The sequence below is a fragment of the Lissotriton vulgaris genome, chromosome 2_1, assembly GCF_964263255.1.
Source record: "Lissotriton vulgaris chromosome 2_1, aLisVul1.2, whole genome shotgun sequence".
Taxonomy (NCBI): domain Eukaryota; kingdom Metazoa; phylum Chordata; class Amphibia; order Caudata; family Salamandridae; genus Lissotriton; species Lissotriton vulgaris.
Window position 1 is genome coordinate 508,762,721 of NC_141687.1, and position 23,394 is coordinate 508,786,114.

Below are 23,394 nucleotides of genomic sequence, written 5' to 3' on the forward strand. Positions count from 1 at the left end.
CACCCATATCTGTACTGGCCTTGATACAACTATTGACTTAGCTCAAAATCTTGGCCTCCTATATAACGCTACAGATTATTTTAATCTATTCATAAAAGCACCACAGTGTACTTCAGGTATAGTAGTAAGAGACTAAAGGGGTAGAATTGCAAAACTGTTTGGACTCTTCCATTCACATGGGTTCTGGGTCAACCGGCACCAATGACAGAGGAAGAGACACATTTGTGTCCTTCCCCTGGAGATCTAGAAGTTCAGGCAAAGAAAGGGTGTTGCTAGAATAGTTTGTAATACTGACCGTGGGGTGTCAGTTATTTTAAAGGGAAAACAAAGAGAGTAGATGAAAGGCTAGGAAAGAAGAGGAGAGCAATCATAAGTGGGGCAAAACATCACATTACAGAAGCAAAGGAAAATGCTATTTAGCAGTATGCATCTGCCCTTGGCATTTGGAGCTGCAGAGTTACACACTGTGCATAGATCGCCACCTAGTGTTGGTCCCGGATGTTTGCAGTTGTTTTTGTCCTGAAAAGTCTTTGAAAGTCACAAGATAGGGGACTCCTCCCTTGGAAAACAGTGCGCATGGGCATCGGCTACATCCTTAGATTGTTTTTCACCAGCAGGGAAATGATGGAGTTTTGTAAGAAACAGGAAGGATGCTCATGTAAGCTGTATCTAATTAAGATAATACTGGAACAGATAAAGGTAGCCGGGGGGCGGGTGGGTGTGTGTAACTCTGCAGCTCTATATGCCAAGAACAGATGCATACTGGTAAGTAGCATTTTCCGTTCAAGGCATATGAGCTGCAAATTAAACACTGTGCATATATTATATAGCAGTACCCACTGTGAGTGGTGACCACCTGTATCTGTTGCAGTAGTTTGAAACAGTGTTTTGAGTACAGCCTGGCCCACAGTAGCTTGTTGTTCACAATAGTGTTTTGTGAATGTGTGCGGTGTAGACCATGTAGCTGCTTTGCAGATGTCATCTAAGGGAATGTTCCATAAAAATGCCATTAAAGCCCCTATCTTTCTAGTAGAATGGGGTTTAGGAGGAACAGATAATGTACGTTTAGCTTTGTGGTAGCAAATCTGTATACATTTGACAATCCACCTACCTATCCCAGATTTTGATATGTGGTTGCCTTTGTGTGGTGGTGAGAAAAACACGAAAAGTTGTTTAATTTAGTAAAGCAATGCTCTTTTGACATCTACGGTATGAAGAGCTCTTTCTGACGGCCTGTGGCTGTCTCTATAGATTGATTGTGATGGAAGGGCGAAATGACTTTTGGGAGGAATTTAGGATCGGTACGGAGCACAACCTAATGATGCATTTGCAGAAAGGTTCTTGAATGGTCAATGCTTGTAGCTCACTAACTCTTCTTAGAGTAATAGCTACTAGGAAAGCAATTTTCCAAGTTAAGAATTGCAGTTCACATGTATGTAAAGGTTCAAAGGGAGGTCCCATTAACCATGTGAGAACAATGTTTAAATTCCACACAGGTGAAGGTGGTGCTCTGGGAGGAATTATTCTTTTGAGGCCCTCCATAAAAGCCTTTATGGCAGGTAAAGTGATAGATGTTGTCTATTTTGTAGGTATGCTGCAATGGCAGCAAGATGCAGTCTAATTGATGTGTACGGTAAGTTGCATCTTTGGAGGTGTAGTAATTATCTTATGATGTGTTGAATAGACACATCTAAAGGATTGATGTCGTTGTTATGGCAGTATATTACAAAACGTTTCCACTTGGCTGCATAACATACCCTAGTGGTGGGACGTCTACCTTCTTTAATAACATTCATACAGTCAGGAGGAAGGCTAAAATAACCAAACTCTATGATCTCAGGAGCCAGATCTCTAGGTTGAGCTGAGCTGGGTCAGAATATAAGTATAAGTATAAACCATTTTGTAACGCGCTCTGTTACTGGGGAGTATCCTGGCGCGGGGAGGGAAAAAAGTAAGGCGGATAGCAGAACACCGAGGGACCATCCTCCGAGTGTCTGATCTCTCCATGGTTCTGGGTTAGGAAGCATGGAGACAGGTTTAACTTTTGGTGCGGTACCACAGAAAGTTGCAGCACTGTGGTGTACCATGGTTGTCTGGTCCAAGTTGGAGCAACTAGAAAAGGGAGTGAGGGAATGTTGCTGAAGTTTGCGCACCATTAATAGAAGTAGTGGGAGAGGTAGAAAAGCGTACGCAAATTTGCCGGACCAGTTCATCAATATCGCATTGCCTTTGGACAGTGGGTGTGGATACCTGGCGGCGGAGCTTGGGCATTTGGCGTTTTCGTGGGTGGCGAAGAGGTCTATCTGAGGTTGTCCCCTCATCTGAAAGAACAGCTGAAGAACTTGGATGAAGTTCCCATTCGTGGATCTGTTGTGTCTGATGGCTTAACAGATCAGCTATGGTGTTTTGTACTCCTGGAACATGTTGGGCTAAGAGGAAGATGTTCAGAGGTATAGCCCATCTCCATATCCGCTGCGCTAGCTGAGAGAGTTGCAGTGTGTCCCTCCTTGTTTGTTTATGTAATACATGGCTGTTATGTTGTCTGTGTGGACTAAGACAGCTTTGCCCGATATGTGCTTTAGGAATGCTTTAAGGGCTAGAAAAATGGCTAGTAACTCCGGTGGTTGATGTGGAGTAACTTTTGTTGCGGCGTCCACCTGCCTTGCATGGTGTGCTGCAGGAGGTGGGCTCCCCAGCCGGAGATTGATGCGTCTGTTGTCATAACTATTTGAGGAACTGGCTCTAGGAACTGTCGGCCCTTGGAAAGGTTTTTGGTGTTCCACTATTGCAGAGAGCGGTGAGTTTGACCGTCTACCAACACTAGGTCTGTTAATTGACCTTGAGCCTGGTTCCATTGTCGTGCTAAGCATTCCTGAAGAGGATGCATCTGTAGTCTTGCATGAGGCACTATGAATATGCAAGAGGCCATCATTCCTATGAGTTGCATGAACACTCCTGCTGGAAGAGAGTGTTGCCGGTTGGAATTTGGTTAGAAGAGCTTGCATATTTGTTATCCTGGCAGGAGAGGGATAAGCTAGCGCGGTTGAGGTGTTTATTGTGGCACTGAGGTATTGTTGTATGTGTGACGGTTGCAGGTGGAACTTGGTGTGGTTTACTGTAAACCCCAAGTTGTGGAGTAATTGGATGGTGGTGTGAGTGTGTTGTATACACTGATTGTATGAGCTGGCTTTTATGAGCCAGTCATCGAGGTAAGGGAAGACATGAATGTGCTGTCTTCTTAAGTGTGCTGCTACTACTGCTAGGCACTTGGTAAATACTCTTGGTGCTGTTGTGACTCCGAATGGGAGTACCTTGAATTGATAGTGCTGACCGTCCAGTACAAATCCGAGATACTTTCTGTGAGCTGTGTGAATGGGAATGTGGAAATAGGCGTCCTTGAGATCTATAGTGGCAAGGAAGTTGTTTTGTAAAATGAGAAGAAGGACCTGTTGGAGTGTGACCATATGGAAGTGGTCTGATTGTATGTACAGGTTTAGTGGTCTGAGGTCTAGAATAGGCTTTAGTGAGCCGTCCTTTTTTGGGATAAGAAAGTACAGGGAGTAAACTCCCTTGTTTTGTTGATGCAGTGGAACTGGTTCTATTGCGCTTTTTTGTAGGAGGGATATTACCTCCTGCCTAAGCAGTAACAAATGTTCTTGTGACATTAAACGCTGTTTGGGTGGTTAGTTTGGGGGGGTAGAGGTTAGTTCGAGACAGTAACCTGCTTGAATTATTTGTCGCACCCACCTGTCTGATGTGATCTTGGTCCAAACAGTAAGAAATTCTTGTAGTCTTCTCAAACTGGAGAAGAATGTGGTGGGTGAAGTGGAGGGAAGTCATTGGGCAGGGGTGGAGTCAGAGCGGAAGTTGTTAGTTTTGCCTCTGACTTTATTGTGGTTACCCCTGTAACCCCTTCTTTGGTAGCCCCTACTGTAGTTGGATTGGTTAGGGGCTTTGTAAGAAGTAGAGGGACTATCTGAGGAGTAGCCTCTAGTGATGCTTCTATAGGATGAGCGACGAAAAGAACGCCTGAGAGCTTGCGACTGCAAGGCTCCCATAGATTTAGCTGTGTCCGTATCCTTTTTCATTTTTTCACATTAGGCCCAAATAAGTGTTGCTCATCGAAGGGTTAATTGAGTATGGCACTTTGTACTTCAGGTTTGAATCTTGAAATGCTTAGCCAGGCATGCCTACGCAAAAGGACACTGGTATTAATTGCCCTTGAAGCGGTATCTGCTGCATCTAGAGCACAACGAATAGAGGTATTGGTGATGGTTTTACCCTCTTGTATATGGTCATTGGCCCTATTTTTGTACTCCTCAGGAAGTTGCTGCATTATCGATTCTAACTCGTCATAATGTGCCCTGTCGTACCTTGCTAATAATGCCTGAGTATTAGCAATACGCCAAATGTTTGCTGCCTGTGATGCCGTTCGCTTGCCTGAGGTGTCTAGGAGTTTAGACTCTTTATCTGGTGGGGTAGCCTCGCCAGATGTTTGGGAATTGGCTCTTTTGCGTGCATTGGAGACTACAAGGGAGTCTAGTGGTGCAGGCCCTTTAATGTAGGCTGGGTCTGAGGGGGCAGCCTTATACTTCTTCTCAATTTGGGGGTTGAGGATTCAAGCCCTAACTGGATCTTTGAAGACCTCTGGCGGATGCTTAATGACCCCTTTAAGCATATGTAAAATTGAGGTGGACCTTTATGTTGTATCAAAGGTATCCATAAGGAAGTCTTTGTCTACTGGGTCAGTATGTAGGTCAACTCCATGATATTGGGCAGCTCAATGAACAAGTTAGTTAAATCCCATAGTGTCCTCTAGTGGGGAAGGCCTGGAGGCGTATATGTCATCTTGTGGGATGTTAGGGACGTCTGGGGTTCTATAATCATCCAAAGATTCAGGTGAGCCAGGAGGACAAGGATTATCGAGTGGCTCATTATCTGCACAATCCCCTGTGTCATCAGAGGTGTTATCCCCGTCATCATCATCTTCTAATGGAGTAGGAGAAGGTGTAGGGGAGTGATGTGGAAGGGGAGGAGGAAGGGGAGGAGGAGGTGGAGGAAGAGGAGGAGGAGGAGAAGGTATTCTTAGAGGAGAAGTCGCAATGTCCTTCTTCTTAGGATGAGGAGCCGTGCAGGCGTCTCTAATGGTCGTTTTTTAGAACTAAGAGTCAAGCGACCAATTTTGGGATCTTTAACAAGAGTCTTTTGTGTAGGATTTGGATGGACTAGTTCCTCTGTGGAAGATAGATCCTTCGGTGCCGAGGTTTTTGGTTCCGTACGCCTTTCAGCACTGAACCGGTAGCATCTTTTGGTTTAGAAACGTGTTCTTTTGTAGTGTATTTGTCCGAAGGGCCATGTGTTTTTTTAGGCTCTGAAGCTTTTTTCAGCACCTGTGGTTTTTTCGGCTCCAAAGCATGGGAGTCGGGTGCTTTCGGTGGAAATTTCTTGCTCAGCTCCAAGTGTGGTTTTGGTGCCGAGGAGCCGGTGCCAGTCTTCGGCGACGAGTACTTAGATGTGGAAACAGCTTGCGTGGAGGTGGAAAATGTCAAGGGTCCCCTCGAGAGAGGAGGAGGTTCGTCCACAGGAGCAAAGATGAATGTCCCACACACTTCCAGACAACAACTACCAAAGCGAGAAAGTATAACTTCGCTATAAGGCATCTGCCACCAAAAAGTGTGGGGGGAATTTTCCCAGGGAGTATACCACTCTCCCCCAGCAGGGTGACGTAGCTGCAGTCTTGATGGCAGGAGACTGGAAAATAAATATACAACAATACTAACCTCACCAGTACTTTACAGGGCTGATATACAAGTGTTCAACATACAATTCCACTTACCTCACAGTTGAGTGACAGGGCTTTAAGCTAGAAGTCCAGGCAAGAACCAGGAGATACAGCAGAGAACCTGGGGGACAACTAGCAAGGAAATCTCCGAAGGAGAATGCACCAATTCCCGTCCTACTCATAAACTTAAGACAGAGCAGGACTGGGGGCCACAAGTGCAGCTGAATAACACTAGTGTCACTTATAGAGCTAAAGACAAAGTGACACAGAAACTCACTTCCAACACATAAACTAAAGACAGCGTGGAGCGAGTAACGTATAACACAGACAATCCCCTCTTCCAGCTCATAAGCTAAAGACAGAGCGGAGGAAGGGAACAAACAACATAAAACACGGACAATAGACACACCCCGTCTGACTAGAAACCGAAGAGCAGAACGGAGTGGGCGTACCTACAACAAGACGCGTTAGACCAGACACACTCTACTCGTAAACTTAAGACGGAGTAGAGCGCAAACACAGACATACACAAAAACCCCTTCGATCACAAAAATGACCGCGGAGTCTAAACACAGTGATGAATTGCCAGTTCGGAACTGACACCAAGGAGGGGAGAAAGGTAGACGGGGAATTCAGGCGGAAGGGGACGCTAGGCACCGGGGAAGGGCGCACCGAGACAAGAAAAGGTAACGGAGCAGGGCGGGAGGAAAAACAGCAGACAGGACACAGAACTGGAACAGAAAATACCGTGACCCAAAGGCAGAAATCTCAGGAGCTGGAAAAGAGCACAAACGGGAGCAAAAGGAATCAGCAGGATCTCAGAACACTACGGGAACCTCACGGAGCAGGACGCTGAGTAGAGGGGGCGTGGTCACTAACCAAACAGTAAGCCAAGCAATTCGCGGGTGAGCTTCCCTTTTCAGCTACCTAGGGAGCGTCTCAAAATACCATGACTACTCGCTAAGAGGTTTTAGGGAAAGGGACAAAAGTCTCACAGGGACACAAGAAAGTTTGTATAACAGAGCATTCTACACAGCCCTGTGGAATCTATATTGAACACTTATGGATGAGGTCAAATCCGACCACCCCTAACAGAAAATGGCTTCTTTTTTGGTGCCGGTAGGTGTGTGCCGGCACCGGGGGTAGGCTTACTTGAGTCAGAGTCGCCTGAAGGCTTAGTAGGCTTCCTTGCCGAGCCCGAAAGCGAGGCATGGGAAGCAGTCTCTCGGTGTGCACCCGGGCCCGAAGGCGAGGATGTGACCGAAGCCTTTTTAGAGGGTGTCGAGGAAGTTCGGGGTCGACGTGTGTACTTACGACCCTCTGTGCCGGAGTGATGTCCTCAACGTCTGAGTCGTCAGCCTCGGAGTCGCTGTCGACACCATGTTGTTGCTCCTGCTCTGGCATGTTGACGCCCTCTTGGAAAATGTTGTCTGGGATCGAAGATGACGAGCAAGCCATGGTTCTTTGAGGTCGTCGGTCCCGAATCGTCTTCTTGGAGCGGAACGAGGCACAAGCAGAACAGTCTCTGGCCTCGTGCTCCGATGAGAGGCAAAGGTTGCACACCTCATGTAGATCGGTGTGGGGAAACTTCGACCCACATTAAGGACACTTCTTAAATGGCGTCCTTTCCATGAGCCAGAGAGTAAGGCCCAGGTATGCCCGAAGGCCTTCGTTGACTAACGGAATCGAAGAACTCCAAGTCGTGAAGAGTTGCGTCGATGGGAAGCGCGATCGAGACAATACCGTCGAACTGGGTGAGGATTGCGTGCCAAAGGAAAATCGGTTCAAAACCGGAGCACAGGAAATACATCCGAGCCCGATTGGCAGAAAAAAACAATCTAAGGATGGAGCCGATGCCCATGCGCACTATTGTCCAAGGGAGGAGTCACCTATCTTGTGATTTCCAAACACTTTTCAGGACAAAAACAACTGCAAACATCCGGGCCCAACACTAGGTGGCGATGCACAGTGTGTAATCTGCAGCTCATACGCCTCGAACACAATGTTTCTGGAATGAAGTGGTGAAAGATAATTTGCATGTACAGGAGGAATCTTCCACTAAATATGAATGACAACTATGTAACCTATTTTAAATCCCTAGACAAAATCACTACTGTAAGGATATGTACTATATGGCACAGACTAATAAAAAGGCTCTAATTAAATGGAAGGCAATCGAGTGACCTATTCTGGGCCATACAGCCATGAGATCCAGGTGCCCAGTGGTACACTAATATTAATCAGCATGGACGTGTTTTTTTTTAATCTTAGAAGAACACTGTATTTATTTATTTATTTATTTATTGCTATTTGTAAAGCGCAACATATACCCGTAGGCGTCTTGGCGCTAACAACTTTACTGTACAACTTTACCTGAACAAACCTTTATGCATGACAGCTTTCTGTGAGAAACATACAAATGATACAATTCCTGCTGCCACTGTAGGACCCATGCTCCACAACACTAAAAGGAATTCCTAATTTTTGCTCTCAGTTTCTCTGATTGTGCTTGGTCTTTTAGTGCCCTTTCTTGTCTTGTATTAAATCACCAGTCTAACGATACTTGTAATAGCAATCCAAAATTGAGATCCATCATCTTATGGTTGATAAAATATTTTATTCTGTGAGTTCTCAAATGATTAATCTGTGTCAGCCAACTTCTGTTTAGGTTTCGGTATCCTGACAGGGGGGAAGAGGAGTGTCTGATCATTATTAACTAACTACCTCCTCATGAACTTCAAAGTTTTCCTCAATGAATACACTTCCTCAACACAATCACCTGTAAGTAAGAAGCAGGTCACTTGAACCAATGTTTTGGGAATTAACACTTACCCTAATGATTTTGTACACCTCTCACTGAGTTTACACTGTTATTATAAGATGGAACCAGATGGAAACATGGGCATTGGAATATTGAAAAATAAACGTGTAAACCACAAGGAAAAGAAATAACTAGCATATCTGGCTTCATTGAGATGCACAGTAATAGAGACATAAAGACAAAATAGGAATGCAACAAACCAAAGATGGTTTGGTGTATGTTAAAACTACCTGTCCTAAGAGCTGGTGGAATTAATATCGTAATTCAATAAGTAAATACCAAGACAAGAAGCTATCAGAGAAAAAGACCTGTAGAGATACAATTACATAGGAGCACCTTAATGATAGGCAGAACCTAGCAAAGCTCAAGCACTCAGTAGACAAGTAGGAAACGCAGTAACAAAATTATGGTGGCACGTTCACAGTGGATATTCTATTCTGGACTGCTGCTGAAACATTTCTGTGTATGTTCTTGGTAGAACCAACACTCATGCATAATAATTTAGTCTTGAATACTTTGGATACTGTGCCTTCCATTGGGTAATGTAGCTCAACAACCATTTCTACTTCTTTTGAACTTTTCCGATCACTAATGAGAAAATGTGCAGCTACCAAGCCTCACTTAGTTTAAACCATGCCAACCATGCCAACCTTTGCATCAGGGCATATTTAGAGTTGTGGACTACGGTATTTTTCAACATAATTCAATGTTGGACAATTGTGTGTGTGTGTGTGTGCGCCAACTTCTCTGGATCCAGTCTGACGCATGCAGGTAATTCTAAGGCGACGAATCCATTACTAATAGTCTCTTTCAGATGAGAGCTTCACTGTTGTGGCTGGAGCACCTTCAAAAGAAAGATAAAGAATACCATGGAGCTGGGCAGGTGGCCTGACCTAGACCTGAGAGCTTACTGTTAAGGCTGGAGGATTTCACACCTTTTCATACCTTTTAAAAAGAAAGATAAAGAATACAGAGAAGATTAGCGTGAGGGCTCATCTAGGATTGCTGCTCTAATATTTGCAAGATAAATACCACTGATTTCACCTAGTTGTTTTTAAGCCAAGCTAGACACACTCCATTGTGGGACATCCAGTGAAACTGCCAGCAGAAGGTTCTAAAATACATGCTGAAGTGGGCTAAGCTGAAATGGTTAGTGAGTGGTGAAGTTGAGAAGAGGGTCTGGACAAAGTTCTTTTCTGTCATGGCTGTCCTCAGCCTTGACAAACAAAAGGTTATGTGTGGTATCAACCAATTATTCAGATAGGAATTATATCACATTGTAGTAAAAGTAGGAAGGGTCAACGTGAGAATGTTCAGTTAAAAGCAATCCAGATTGGGTATAGATGAGCTCAGGTTCATTTATTGGATTAAAGTCACGATACATAAAACAACCAATGGGCACCAGGGCAGCCAGATCTTTAACTGACAAACAGGAACACTGATTTGCATATGTCTATGGCATATGGAAGTTATAATGATATCAATGAGGTCCAAATACTGCTGGGAAAGAATTATACAGTAAAACCTTTAGTTACCCCATAACACATCCCCTTCCCTTATATTTGAACACACACACACACACACACACACTGTACTAAAACAATCGACACCTAAGAATAATATGGACAAAATAGAGAATTCATGCCAAAAGAAAACTAATACAGAAAGAACAGAACTATCTATGCATAAATATTTCATCGTTACTATAATACCCTGTATCTAAAAGTAAGAAAATAATTAACAATGAAGGCAAAGTTTAGGAGAACATTAATACTGAAAGAAAGGCATAATTGTATAGTACATAATGTACACAGCAATATGGTCTCCCAAATCTTCTTTAACCAAGTCTAACTCTTTCATGAGGGATCACCTTTGAAGAAGTGAGGAATTCAGATACTACAGGAGCATGGAATTCCTTCCCCTTACCTTTTGTATTACTTTTGGAAAAAATGCAGTAGCAGACACCAATCAAAAAGGCATCCCTAAAAACCCATATACTCCCAAGAGAATGACAAATGAGGTAACATGCTTATGTTCCTCATAAGGGGCACCTGGTGGTAGAATGATGCTTGAATAATTGAGCTTCATTAAGTACAGCCAAGGTTTCTGAAATATTCAGAAGTGGTATACGGTTCACTCTCCTGTGTTTGTTAAGGTTTCTGAGGTCCACACACTTCCTTATCCTTTTACCTCCCTCTTAAGGCACCAGCAAGGTGCAAGCCATTCCGAAGTTTCAATATCATCAATAACTCCCAACTTCAATAACCTCTGCAGTTCTGTTTTAATGGAATTTATCATTCTATGTTCAAACCCCTTCAACAACCTGAATTTTATCTGAAAAAACGTCTGGAATTTTTTTAACAATGTCTGTGGTATCACCAACTTTAGACACAGAGAAGGTTCATTCTGGAGAATTGAGGGCCCAAGTGATGCCCATGTCACCATTATGACACAATCCTAATTGATTATCTCCATGTTTGGCAATATACACCCTACTGAATTTTCATGATGGAGCCTAGGACATCAATTTTAGCTCCACCATACCCCAATTTTAGTTCCACTATGCCCCACTGGGTTGATATCAAATAGTAACAATTCAATATCCTCCTTCCCAAAATGTTTATTCCAATTCTGATCACCTATCATGGTGTATGGTGAACTAAATCCATTAGCACCTTCAATTATTTGTCCCCTGCTACTGTTTCACATTCCGGAATGATTAACAGATTAGAATATACTCCTTTCTCTTCCATCACAGTTAGAATACTTTTTCATACCGAATGCAAAACTTTCAACAGTTTGTATTTTGTCACTCTTATGTACTCTGTCATAGTGGGCTTTCTTTCCACACTTTTTACAAATGGCATTTCAAGAAAAAATCTGGTTAATCGGAGAGATGATTCATACTACCACACTTGTAACATTTATAAAGTGACTCTTGCAAAAAGACTTCCCAACTGGAAATGTCCTACATTACTTTCTCACTTTCTTTACACGGGTATCTACATTCTCCTCAGCCATCACTTCACTTATTAAATCTGCAGATCTTAAAGCATAAGTGGTCTGAGTATCTAAAAATTCACAAACCAACATCAAGATGTTCTCTGTAGCTTCCACAATTGACAGTGCCTCCGTAAGATCTGTATTTTCGGCTAACAACTTCACCTGAATTCCTAAGTGGTTGGTGTAGTCTACCAGTTGATATCTTATGAGAGAATTAGTGATTACGCCAAAATCACAAGTGCATGCTGATATTTTCAGGAAAGCTACACGATTACCACACTTTCCGTCTTCCCTTGAATGCCGGCAAAAAATGCATGGCGTTCTAATAGAATATTAATTTTCATTTCAAAATGTCTCTCTAGCATCAATTCAGAAATTTCAAACATATATGATGGTACATCTTCAGCCAATGAAATGGGTAATTCATCAAGGCTTTCATGTTTATTTTTACCTTCTACACCTAAAATATTAAGGCATAATGAATGCTTCCTAGTTACCACCATTAATAGCAACATGGTAATCACATATTTTTTCCACTGCCTCCAAAGCAAAGGAGGTTCGCCTTTTTCTGATAAAAATTCTGGTGTCTGACACATGCTTGCTGCATCTATTTTAATAATGCTAAAGTAGGTACTAAAAGAGAACAGTATTGTAGTAGTTGCAGAAGCTCAACTATTAACCTTACAAAAATTTTACCATAATAGATCCTTTATAAAACATTAATTGATGTAATTGATGATAATTAGTGAGAGGATATCTACTGTATGTTGCTATGCATATATGGCAGATAATTTACTCTTGTTATCTGCTACATATACTGCAAGATCCATGTTCCTGTAAATGAAGGAAAGAAGGAAAAAACCTATATGCTGGACGGTCATGAGTGACAGTCAGTTCCCAAAGTGGCTACAACTGGAAATGAGAATCTTCACTTGGAACAATGACTACATCAAATTAGGCCATTAGTGCCTTGCAGTCAGACTCATTTGATAGCTTTGTTACTCTAGCTCCACTTTTTTCCCCACCAAACAACCAGCAAGTACAGAGATGTCTCACCTCCTATACCACCCTGCTGGGTTACCACCCAGATTTAGACTGAGGTTGACCCCAGTGATCTAAAATTAAAAGTACAAAAGTATTCATTTTGACTTTGACAAACCACCAACTTCAATCCAATTGTGTGCACTCACTGGTCAGCTGTGTGAGGTATTTAGGACTTGGGAAAAAGTCTGACGGACAATGCAATATTTTTGTTGTTTACTTACAAAACATCCCTTTGTTGCAGGTGTGTTCAATTAGACTGCGATGAAAAAGCTGTGGCGCTGGCAGGAATGACAGAATGGCATATCAATGCTCTCTGACAACTCTTGTGGTGTTGTTAAACTTTTGGAAAGCCTCAACACCTCAGCCAAACAAAACAACTTTACAGTCAGTCAAGAACGCAACACTGATGGATGCTCAGAAAGATAGACACACTCTTGCAGTTAAGCCGCAGGAGCAACACAATCACATAAGGAAGCATCTGGAAGGGTAATACACAGAATGAAAGATACTGCAAGCCCTGGACAGAAATAACAGAGAAAATGGTCAGAGAGCATCCATGTAAGTGAGTTTCGTGAGCATAAGCTGGTTTTAGTGATGAACCCTGCCCTTCCTCTATCTTTCAGACCCTTGCTTTACCTATCCCTATAACAAAGACCACTGAAACTACTTATGGAGGCTGTCAGGGTTTTTGGTTCACTTGCAGGAGCACAAAAACAGAAAAGGCCAATCCCCCCAACTGCAAAGTGGGAGAGCAAGATCTGTGAAACATTGGGTCCTCAAACAAAGGCCTGAGCGTTTCTTTTCTTTAGGACCTCACTGCTCAATGACACAATATACTGTCTTCAGATTCACCTATCTCGATTATTGACTGTCGAGTTATGTTTCTGCTTGATAAAAAAAAATCATTTTAGCCCAGATTTTTACAAATTGTCAGATTTTATTAGTTTTTGTTTAATTACTTTTTTTTAAAGTTCCTCTTTTTACTGAAACTTGGCCCACGTTATTTCTTTAAGTGGAACGCTGTTTGATTGGCATATTACACACACACCTTAACTATTTTATCAGAGAACTGCCTGCTGGACGCCCAAAGGTTTTGTTTATAGAAACTTGTTAACGATCTGTTGAATCTTCAATTTGGGCTGTTTAGGAGGTTACCTATAGTTCACCTCAAGAAGGTGACCTCTATTTTCCATGTCTTGTCAGTGTTTTCCTACAGTAACTATATGTAACCGAACAAAGAATATATGAATGGAACTGCTCCATAATGTTGTGAAGAAAGTTTCAATATGAGTTTGACCATGGCTCGGTTTGCTAAAGTACTTTTAAACTGTACACAAGAAGGCAAAAAGCAAAAGCTTACAATCAACATTAGTTAAAAATGACCTTCTAGGAGGTCACTATAAATAGTTTAAAAGATCAGTAAAGGGTCTGCAAGGTAATTTCAACAATAATACATGTGGCAGAAGGGTTTAGTAATCTGCATTTGGAAATTTATTTAGCTCTGTGCTCCATCATTTTGGTGATCATGCAGTACTTTTTGATCCTTCTTGATCTAGGTGTCCAGGGTATGGAACTCCCATTTTAAGGGGATGATTCTCCAGTAAGACTGTCTGCAGTGCTTATCCTAGAAGTAAATTGTTTCTAAATTGCCTAATACTCTGAGGCCATTCTGTGGCATATATACGTCCACTAAACATACAAACATCCACTAAACAAAAGTAGTGCAACATCCCTATTTTATAACCTGTGAGATAATGTTTTTAAATTATGATATATAACATTTAAAAATTAGATCATTCTTTGTAGCAAATCCACTGTAACTGCATTCTCCTTATGAATCCTGAGGTGCATATACACTATGTGCTAATAAGCTACTAACATCATTCATATAATTTTACAAATATATTAAATTGGATTCTATCAATGTTATGATTTCCTCCCTATAGATATGTTGAACTGAAAGTTTTCAATGACAAAACAAAAACTATGTGATACCTTGATTTGATGGAAGTAACACTTGAATTCATGAGAATTTCCAAAGCAAATACAAGAACCGTAGCCAGAGCTCCAAAGGGATCAGGGTCAAGATGTACATTATACCTATAGACAGAAAAAAATAAGTTCTTATTTTTTTGTAAACAAATATATTTATTGCGTTTTCAGACAATGAATACAATAATCCAGCAGTGTGAGTGCAATTGCATTCATCCACACCTTACTGCCTTTTAGGAGAGGAAACCTCTTAAATGTAATGCATCCGGTTATACATTTCCGCAGCATAGTTCAAACTGTCCGTTATTGGGCATGCATTACTTACAGAGCAACCTGAATCTGTACGATTGCATACTTTAAGCTTTACAACTCCGATACAGCTACCCGAAAAATAAAACATTCTTATGATATTAAACAATAAAATGAGTCTTACATTTCTTGAGATTGTGCTGATCAAGGTGAAACGACATCAATTCATTCAGGTCCTGATTAGACGAAACTATTTAGAGTGTGTAAAAGGACCCCTTTAAATTATTTAAAGTCCATAACATACAAAGGTATATGATTAGAAAGTGGCTTCTCATAGAGCTTCCACTCAGCAGGTACTGGGTGCTTCAGAACTGGAAACACAACAGCTTATGAGTAGAATAGGTAGATTAACCCCTAAGAAAATGGATAAAATATGTGTTTAATTGAAATGGCACCAGTGCAGAGGGATAAAAGATGGTGGATGCCCAACCACTTTGCTTCTTGCCAAATTCTGGGCTGATATATCCACAGAATGTCAGTAGAGAAGTATCAACTGTGAGATACAGGAAACACATCAGTAGGGCAAGCAGATGATAGCAGGCATGCAGGAGATTTCAGGTGCCTCTAAGTTGCGAAAAAGGGGCAGGGTGAGGTGAGTGGTATGGATTTAACTTCTCATCTAGAGTCCTGCATTAAAAGCAGTAGAGAAAAATCCCTGGCACAATTCGATTGCGCTCTACCAGTAGCTCACAGACACCTTCAGAGTAGCTCACAGCCTCAAGTTCATTTTTAAATAAGCATATGGTCACATTTATCTTTTTAAGTTAAGGGAAGTCTGTGTTTATTATACATTATTATCTTCAGAATACAGATAGCAGGGCATGATAATGAGCTGTGGTGGAGTCAGATGTATGACGGTGGGCACAGAGGTGAAGAACTGAAGCATTGAAGTATTTATATATTAAATAAAAGTCCTTGCCAACTCAATATTGGAGCATCAGAACAAAAGGATGTTTAAGAATGCTTTTAAATTCAAGAAAATTTAAATGAAGAGTTAACTTAATGATTAGGATAACACTTCATTGTAATTGTATTCCATTTCAAAGTGTTGCATTTACAAACAGCAAGCCTTTTGTTCCCAGTGGCCAGTAGACACGGTGCCATATTTATAACTGAAAGATACTGTCATTTTTTTCAAATGGGAGAAATCTAAAATGGATAAGGAAAATGCTACTTACCCAATATGCATCTGTTCTTGGCATATAGAGCTGTAGAGCCATATGCTTTAACATAGATCGCCATCTTGTGTTGGGTCCGGATGTTTGCACTTTGTTTTTGTTCGAAGAAGTCTTTGCAGTCACCAGGTAGGTGACCCCTTATTACGATGATAGTGCGCATGGACACTGACTCCATCCCCAGATTGTTTTGTCATAAGGGTGATGATGGAGTTAGTAAAAGTAGTGAAGGGATGTCCATTTATAGTGTATCTAAGTAAGATAATGCTGCAACAGATAAAGGTACCCGGGGAGGCGGGTGGGTACATATGGATCTACAGCTCTATATGCCAAGAACAGATGCATACTGGGTAAGTAGCATTTTCCGTTTGCATCATATGAGCTGTAGATCATATGCTTTAGCATAGGCTATACAACAGTTATCTCCGAAGCGGCGGCTAACCTGTATCTATTGCAGTGGTTTGAAATAGTGTTCCTAAAACTACCTGCAGATGTCATCTAAGGGTATGGTCCCTTAGATGCCATAGAAGCCCCTAGTTTGCGTGTAGAGTGCACCCTAGGGGGAATTGCTAATGTGCACTTAGCTTTAATGTGGCATATTTGGATGTACTTAACTATCCACCGTGCAATACTTGCTTTTGATATGGAATAGGATTCATGCTGTGCTGAAAAGCAACAAAGAGTTGTATAGTTTTTCTAAAAGATTTAGTTCTTTCAATGTAATATAGTATGACTCTTTTTACATCCAATGTGTGAAGAGCGCGTTCTGCCACTGAGTCTGGTTGAGGGAAAAAGGTAACTCACAAGACTGGTTGAGATGAAATGCAGAAACGACTTTAAGTAAAATGTTGAAGTTAGTCCAAAGAAACACTTTATTTTGGTGAATTTGTAAAAATGGTTCTTGTATAGTTAGTGCCTGGAGCTCACTTACACTTCTAAGAGATGTGATGGCTATAAGGAAGGCTACCTTCCAGGTGGGAAATTGTAGTTCACATTTGAGCAATGGCTCAAAGGGTGGACCCATGAGTCTTGTAAGGACTATATTTTTTATTTATTTATTTAAGTTTTGTATAGCGCTAGCTGGATCCGGGGTTATCAGAGCGCTTCACATCAAATACAAATAAGCATCAAAAAGGTTGTACGTAAGCAGGGCAGGGAGCACAGGGGGAAGAAAAGTCTGTACAAAAGCAACTTGAGTGCACAACGTGGCGGAGATCACGGGTGAGTCTTTCGGCTCTCTCTGGGAGCATAGAGATAGAGATCTATCAAAGTCAAACGAGGGGTTCTTGTTACGATCCAGCCCGCTCAAGAAAGAGGGCTTTGAGTAGCATCTTGAATTTCGGGAAGGAGGTGGTCAGTCTGATGTGGGGGGGATGGAGTTCCATATCTTGGGAGCATTACCCGCAAATGACTTACTAGATGTTTTATTTTTCTGTGATTTCAGAGGAATGAGTAGGAGAGTGTTGGAGCTTCTGAGGTTCCTAGACTGACCGGCTCTTTTGAGTTTGTTGGCCAGATATTCTGGTTTACCTGTATGCAGGGCTTTGTGTGTGAGGCAAGATGTGCGGAAGCTGGCTCGTTGGTCAATAGGGAGCCACCTCAGATCCTTAAGAGCCGGAGTGTTGTGCTCATATTTCTTAGTTCTCGTGACCATTCTCGCTGCGGCTTTGAGGGTAGTGGTCAGAGGTCCCAGGTGTGATTTGACTGTTCCAGTCAGAGTAGCAATGCCATAGTCAATTCTGGAGAGTAGTAGTGCCTGAGTGGCCTGTTTCAGGTCTTTCGTGGGGAGGAAGGGTTTCAGTTTGTAGAGAAGTTTCAGGTTAAGGAAAGCACTTTTGGCAGTTTTAGAGATGTGTTCTTTCATGTCCAGTTTGGGGTCAAGAGTGATCCCCAGTGATTTGACGGAGGTTGTAGTTACAAGAGGAACATTAAGGGCGTTTAAGGCTTTGAGCCAGTCAAGTATTTGGAGGTTTTCATCCTTATTTGAGATGAGGAGCACTTCTGTCTTTTCTTCATTAAGTTTGAGGTGGTTGGATGAGAACCAATGTTGGACTTCTGTGAGTGTGCCGTTCAGTCTGTGGATGTCTGCGATCAAAGTGGTTTCCAGGTAGAGTTGTGTGTCATCTGCGTAGAAGTGAAAAGGGATGTTGGAGTTCCTTAGAATTGCAGTTAGGGGCTCCATGTAGATGTGTCTAGAAGGAATGATTCTTTTGAGTCCTTCCGTGAAGGCTTTGATAGCAGGCACTCGAAAGAAACACAAGTGTTGTCTGTTTTGTAGGTACGCAGGTATTGCAGCAAGGTGTAAGCGTATAGATGTATATGAAAAGTTAGAAAGCTGTAGGTGTAACAGATAGAAAAATTATGTTTTGTATGGAAGCATCTACTGGATTGATTTTATTGTTTGTATAGTAAATTACAAATTGTTTCCAGTTGCACTTGTGGTAGGGCGTCTATCATATCTAATGACGGTCATGCAGTCTAGCGGAAGATTAAGGTAGCCAAACTCTATGATTTCAGGTGCCAGATCGCAAGGTGAGTTGACTGGGATCTGGAGGACATATGTATCAAGCCCTTTTCCCGTTCGCAAACGGGCAGAATCTCAGAATCTGCCCGTTTGCGAACTGGAAAAAGTCTTTTGGGATGTATCATCCCAAAAGGGCATTGCAAAAGAGGGAATCACAAAATTTGCAATTCCCTATTTTGCAATTGCATTTAAGGCATAGCAAATTGTGATTCCTTAAATGCGATGCAAGAAGCACCCAAGTAGTGCGATTTTGGCTTAGGAAATCGCAAATTACCACCAACTTACAGTTGGTGGTAATTTGCGATTTCTTTGAAAAATGCATTTTTTTCATTTTTCAAAGTGCCATGTGGCGCACATACATGCCCTTATGGCATGTATGAGCGCCACATGTGAACACATACATATAACAGGGGTGCAACAGGGTGTCCTTTTGACACCTTTGCACCCTTGAAATTGCATTTGCAATTTGCGAGTATATAATGGGTACTCGCAAATTGCAAATGTCTTCCCATTCAATCTTTTAGGGCCTCTAGGCCCATAGGAATGAATGGGAAGGAATACCTTAATTGCGAATCGCTATTTGCCATTCGCAATTAAGGAATATTTTGGAATCACAAATATTATTGCGATTCCTACCTACATAGCATTTTGCGAGTCCTTAATAGTGATTCACTAAAAATTGCTATTAAGGACTCGCAAACTGCTACAATGATATATATGCCCCTGGATGTCTTATCTCTTCATGGTTCTGAGTGAGTAGCTTGGGGGAGAGGTGTCGTTTTTGGTGAGGAACTACTGATATTTCCAACAGGGTTGTGAACCATGGTTGTCGAGCCAATGTGGGAGCAACTAGGATCCTTGTCAGGGAATGCAGTTTGAGCTTTCGAACCACTAATGGAATTAGCGGGAGAGGTGGAGAAGCGTAAGCAAATTTCTCTGACCAATTAATCCATAGCACATTGCCTTTGGACAATGGGTGAGGATACCTGGACGTGAAGCTTAGGCATTTTGCGTTGAGGTGTGTGGCGAAGAGATCTATTTCTGGGTAGCCCCACATCTGGAAGAATGGGATTAGAATTTGAGGATGTAGTTCCCATTTGTTGATCTGTTGTCTCTGACGACTGAGCAGATCTGCAATCTGGTTGTTTACTCCTGGGAGGTGTTCTGCAAGGAGATATACGTTTTGAAGTATGGCTCATGTCCATATGCTTTGAGCTAGTTGTGAAAGCTGTAGGGAGCGTGTCCCCCCCTAATTTGTATGTAGTACATTGCTGTCTTGTTGTCCGTACGAACTAGGATAGCTTTGCCTACTAGATGCAGTTGAAAAGCTTTCAATGCTAAAAAAAATTGCTTGTAGCTCCAGATGGTTTATGTGGAGTTGTTTTTGTTGTAGGGTCAAAATGCCCCGGATGGTATGTTTTTGAAGATGAGCTCCCCAACCAGTGAGCAATGCGTCAGCTTAGCACTATCTGTGGAACCGGGTCGATGAATGGCAGCCCCTTGGAAAGGTTTTGTGTATTCCACCACTGCAGAGAGCGATGGGTGTGGCCGTCCACCAACACTAGATCTGTTAACTGACCTCTAGCCTGGTTCCACTGACATGCTAAGCATTCCTGAAGGATACGCTTTTGAAGTCTTGCATAAGGAACGATTAGAATGCAAGAAGCCATCATGCCGATTAATTACATGGACACTCGGGCTAGTAGTGAGTGTTGAGGCTGAAATTGTGATAAAAGATTTTGCATGTAGCGTATCCTGACCGGGTTGGGGTACGCTAGAGCTTTGCAAGTGTTTATTGTGGCTTCTAGATACGCTTGCGTGTTGGATGGCTGGAGGTGAGATTTGGTGAGGTTTACAGTGAATCCCAAGTCATGAAGCACCTGAACTTTTTTGTGAGTGTGGTGTAAGCAGCTGTGTTGTGATCTGGCTTTGATTAGCCAGTCGTCCAGGTAAGGGAAGACGTGAATGTGTTGTGTTCTTAAATGAGCTACGACTACTGCTAGACACTTGGTGAAGACTCTGGGTGCTGTAGTTAACCCAAACAGAGAACTCTAAATTGGGAATGTTGTCCGTCCACCATGAACCTGAGATATTTTCTGTGAGCCAGGTGAATGGGAATATGGAAGTAGGCATCCTTTAAATCTAGGGTGGATAGAAATTCGCCTTGCTGAAGCAATGGGAGCACCCGTTGGAGGGTGAACATGTGGAAGTGGTCTGACTGAATGTAGAGATTTAGCTGGCTGAGGTCTAGTATAGTCCTGAGAGAGCCGTCCTATTTTGGAATAAAAAAATACAGGGAGTACACTCTGATCCCTTGATGATGTAATGGTATTTGTTCTATCGCGTGTTTTTGTAACAGAGAGAGAACCTCTTGTTTTAAGAGGGTGAGATGTTCTGGTGACGTTGCACGTTCTCTTAGAAGAATAGTTGGGGGAGTGCAGGTAAGTTCCAGGCAGTAACCATACTGGATCATTTGTATTACCCACTTGTATGAGATGATTGACTTCCAGACAGGTAGGAACTGTGAGAGACGTCCCTCGACAGGAGTGGAATGATCGGGGGTAGCGGAGGGAAGTTACTGTTTGTTGGCAGGGGAAGTGCGGGTGGAGTTACCTCTGCCTCTTTCCTTATTAATATTTCCTCTGTAGCATCCTTGAAAATAACCTCTGGAGGAGGTAGATTGGTTGTTACCCTTATGAGAGGGGGAGGGATTCTCTGTGGACACTGTTTTTGAGCCACCCCTGTAAAAAGAGCGGGGAAGGGAACCCCTGCTAGAAGGTAATTGTAAGGTCTTCATGGACTTTGCAGTTTCCGTCTCTTTCTTCATCTTTTCTAGGGAAGTATCGACAGCTGGCCCAAAAAGATGCTCCTTATCAAAAGGCATTGGTAAATTATTAGTAGACCTTTGTGAGTGCGTTAATGTCTCAACAAGAAAATCCTCTTCTAGAGGGTCTGTATGAAGCTCCACCCCGTGATATTGAGCGGCCCTGGTGATAAGCTGAACATAGCCAATGTTGTCGTCAGGTGGGGAGGGTCTGGAGGAATACAGGTCGGGGTCATTGTCTTGATCTGGTTCCTATTATATTTCTCCCAGGGATCAGTGTCCTGTGGTATGTCCTGATCTTGTGGCATATCCTGCTCTTCATCCTCAACCCCATCATCTTTATCCTGTGGGTCAGGTGATAGTGGAGGTGAATTTGATGGTGTAATGATTACATTTGTGTTAGGAAAGGGAGGTATGTAAGGGGAATAAGGGTCAGTACCCATGCCCTTTTTCTTCAGAGGTATAGGGACATCGTCTGAGAGATCCATCTTCTGTTTTTGAGGAAGAGTGGCCTGGAGGTGTCCAGTTTTAGGGTCAATACTTAGTCTCTTTTCTTTTGTATCCAAAGGTGGCTCCTCGGACCGGGCTCTTTGGATGGTGTATCTTTTTCTTTAGGAGTTGATTTTGGCATCGAAGATTTGGGCTCAACGTCTTGGAGCATCAAATGTTTTGATTCCAAGTGCTTGGTTTTAGTCGGTTTGGACTCTGAAGCTCTCGGAGTGGAAGGTTTTGGCTCTGAACTTTTCGGCGCGGAGGATCTCGGCTCCGAGCCTTCATGTGTCGAGGATTTCGGCTCAGAAACTTTCGGTTTAGACTATTTCGACACCGAAGCTTTAGATCTGGAGGATTTCTGCTCCGAGGCCTTCTGTGTCAAAGGTGTCTTCGGTGCCGGCATTGTGGAGACTGGCAAATGCTTCGTCTTATGTTTCCGTGCCGAAGGTGTTGGTTCGGCACCGGAATTGGGCAGGCTCGGCCCGAGCCAGAAGGCTTGTCTTTGTGTTTCACAGCTGGAGGGCGGGGCATCTGAAACTTTTTCTTGGTGCCAACCACAGCCCGAGGGTGACAGTGAAACGGGAGCCTTAGATTTTGGTTGAGTGGACACATGGGGAACTGTACTCACAGTATGTTGACCTGGAGTGATGTCCAGTTCTTCTTCAATGTCAGAGTCGGCTTCGGACACGGAGACCAGTTCTTCGTCTTCGGCTTCTGCTGCTGGAATTATTGGATCTGAATATTAGATCTGAGAAAGACGTATTTGCACAAATAGGTGAGCATGAGGAGCTCTTTAACGAAAGGCTATCTTTTTTTTTTGTTTGTTTTTTTTTTGTTTTTTTTGTTCCAAGACCTTTATTGTTTGTATGCACACAAGTTACACAGTGTAGCGCCTACAACCTTATAAGAGAAGGCCGGCGGCATGTTATTGAAGCAAATTACCGTGAGCAGATTGCATGCATAACATACGTTAACGTACACAGCAAGTCGCCTACAACCACTGTGGGCCGGCCGCGTTTACAAAATCAGTTGGTCTCAGTTTTTGTCTAATTTTATTTAACAAACCAATGTCTTAACTTAACTTGATCAGTCCACTACCGCATTCCAACACCAGCTCCACACGTCTATTGACTCGATATATGGGAAACCACTATACAGTAAAACACATGCTTGCCACCAGGTAATATCAGTGACGTTATGTGCCCCTCATTCCTCTAGTTGTGTGTTTAAATACGCTGTGAAGTATGACCAGTAGTCTCTAGGTCTAGATCTCAGTGGTAGAGATTCCTCGTATGTTCTTAGAGTATCTTGGCAATACGCCATATCTTGCATCCATAATTTGACTTGGGGTGTGTGTGAGCTATCCCAACACATTGATAGTCTGCGTTTGGCTAGTAATAGTGCTATGACATAGAATTTACGGCGCGC

At 42.5% G+C, this 23,394-nt stretch overlaps 1 protein-coding gene across 1 annotated transcript in view; it reads right to left on the reverse strand.

Moving 5' to 3' along the window:
* The window catches only part of PGAP1 (post-GPI attachment to proteins inositol deacylase 1), an 868,977-nt gene that overhangs the window by 17,458 nt on the left and 828,125 nt on the right, over positions 1 to 23,394 (reverse strand). The window contains exon 26 of the mRNA XM_086955415.1: positions 14,646 to 14,750. Within this exon, the coding sequence (XP_086811541.1) occupies positions 14,646 to 14,750 (105 nt within the window). The remainder of the gene's footprint in view (positions 1 to 14,645; positions 14,751 to 23,394) is intronic.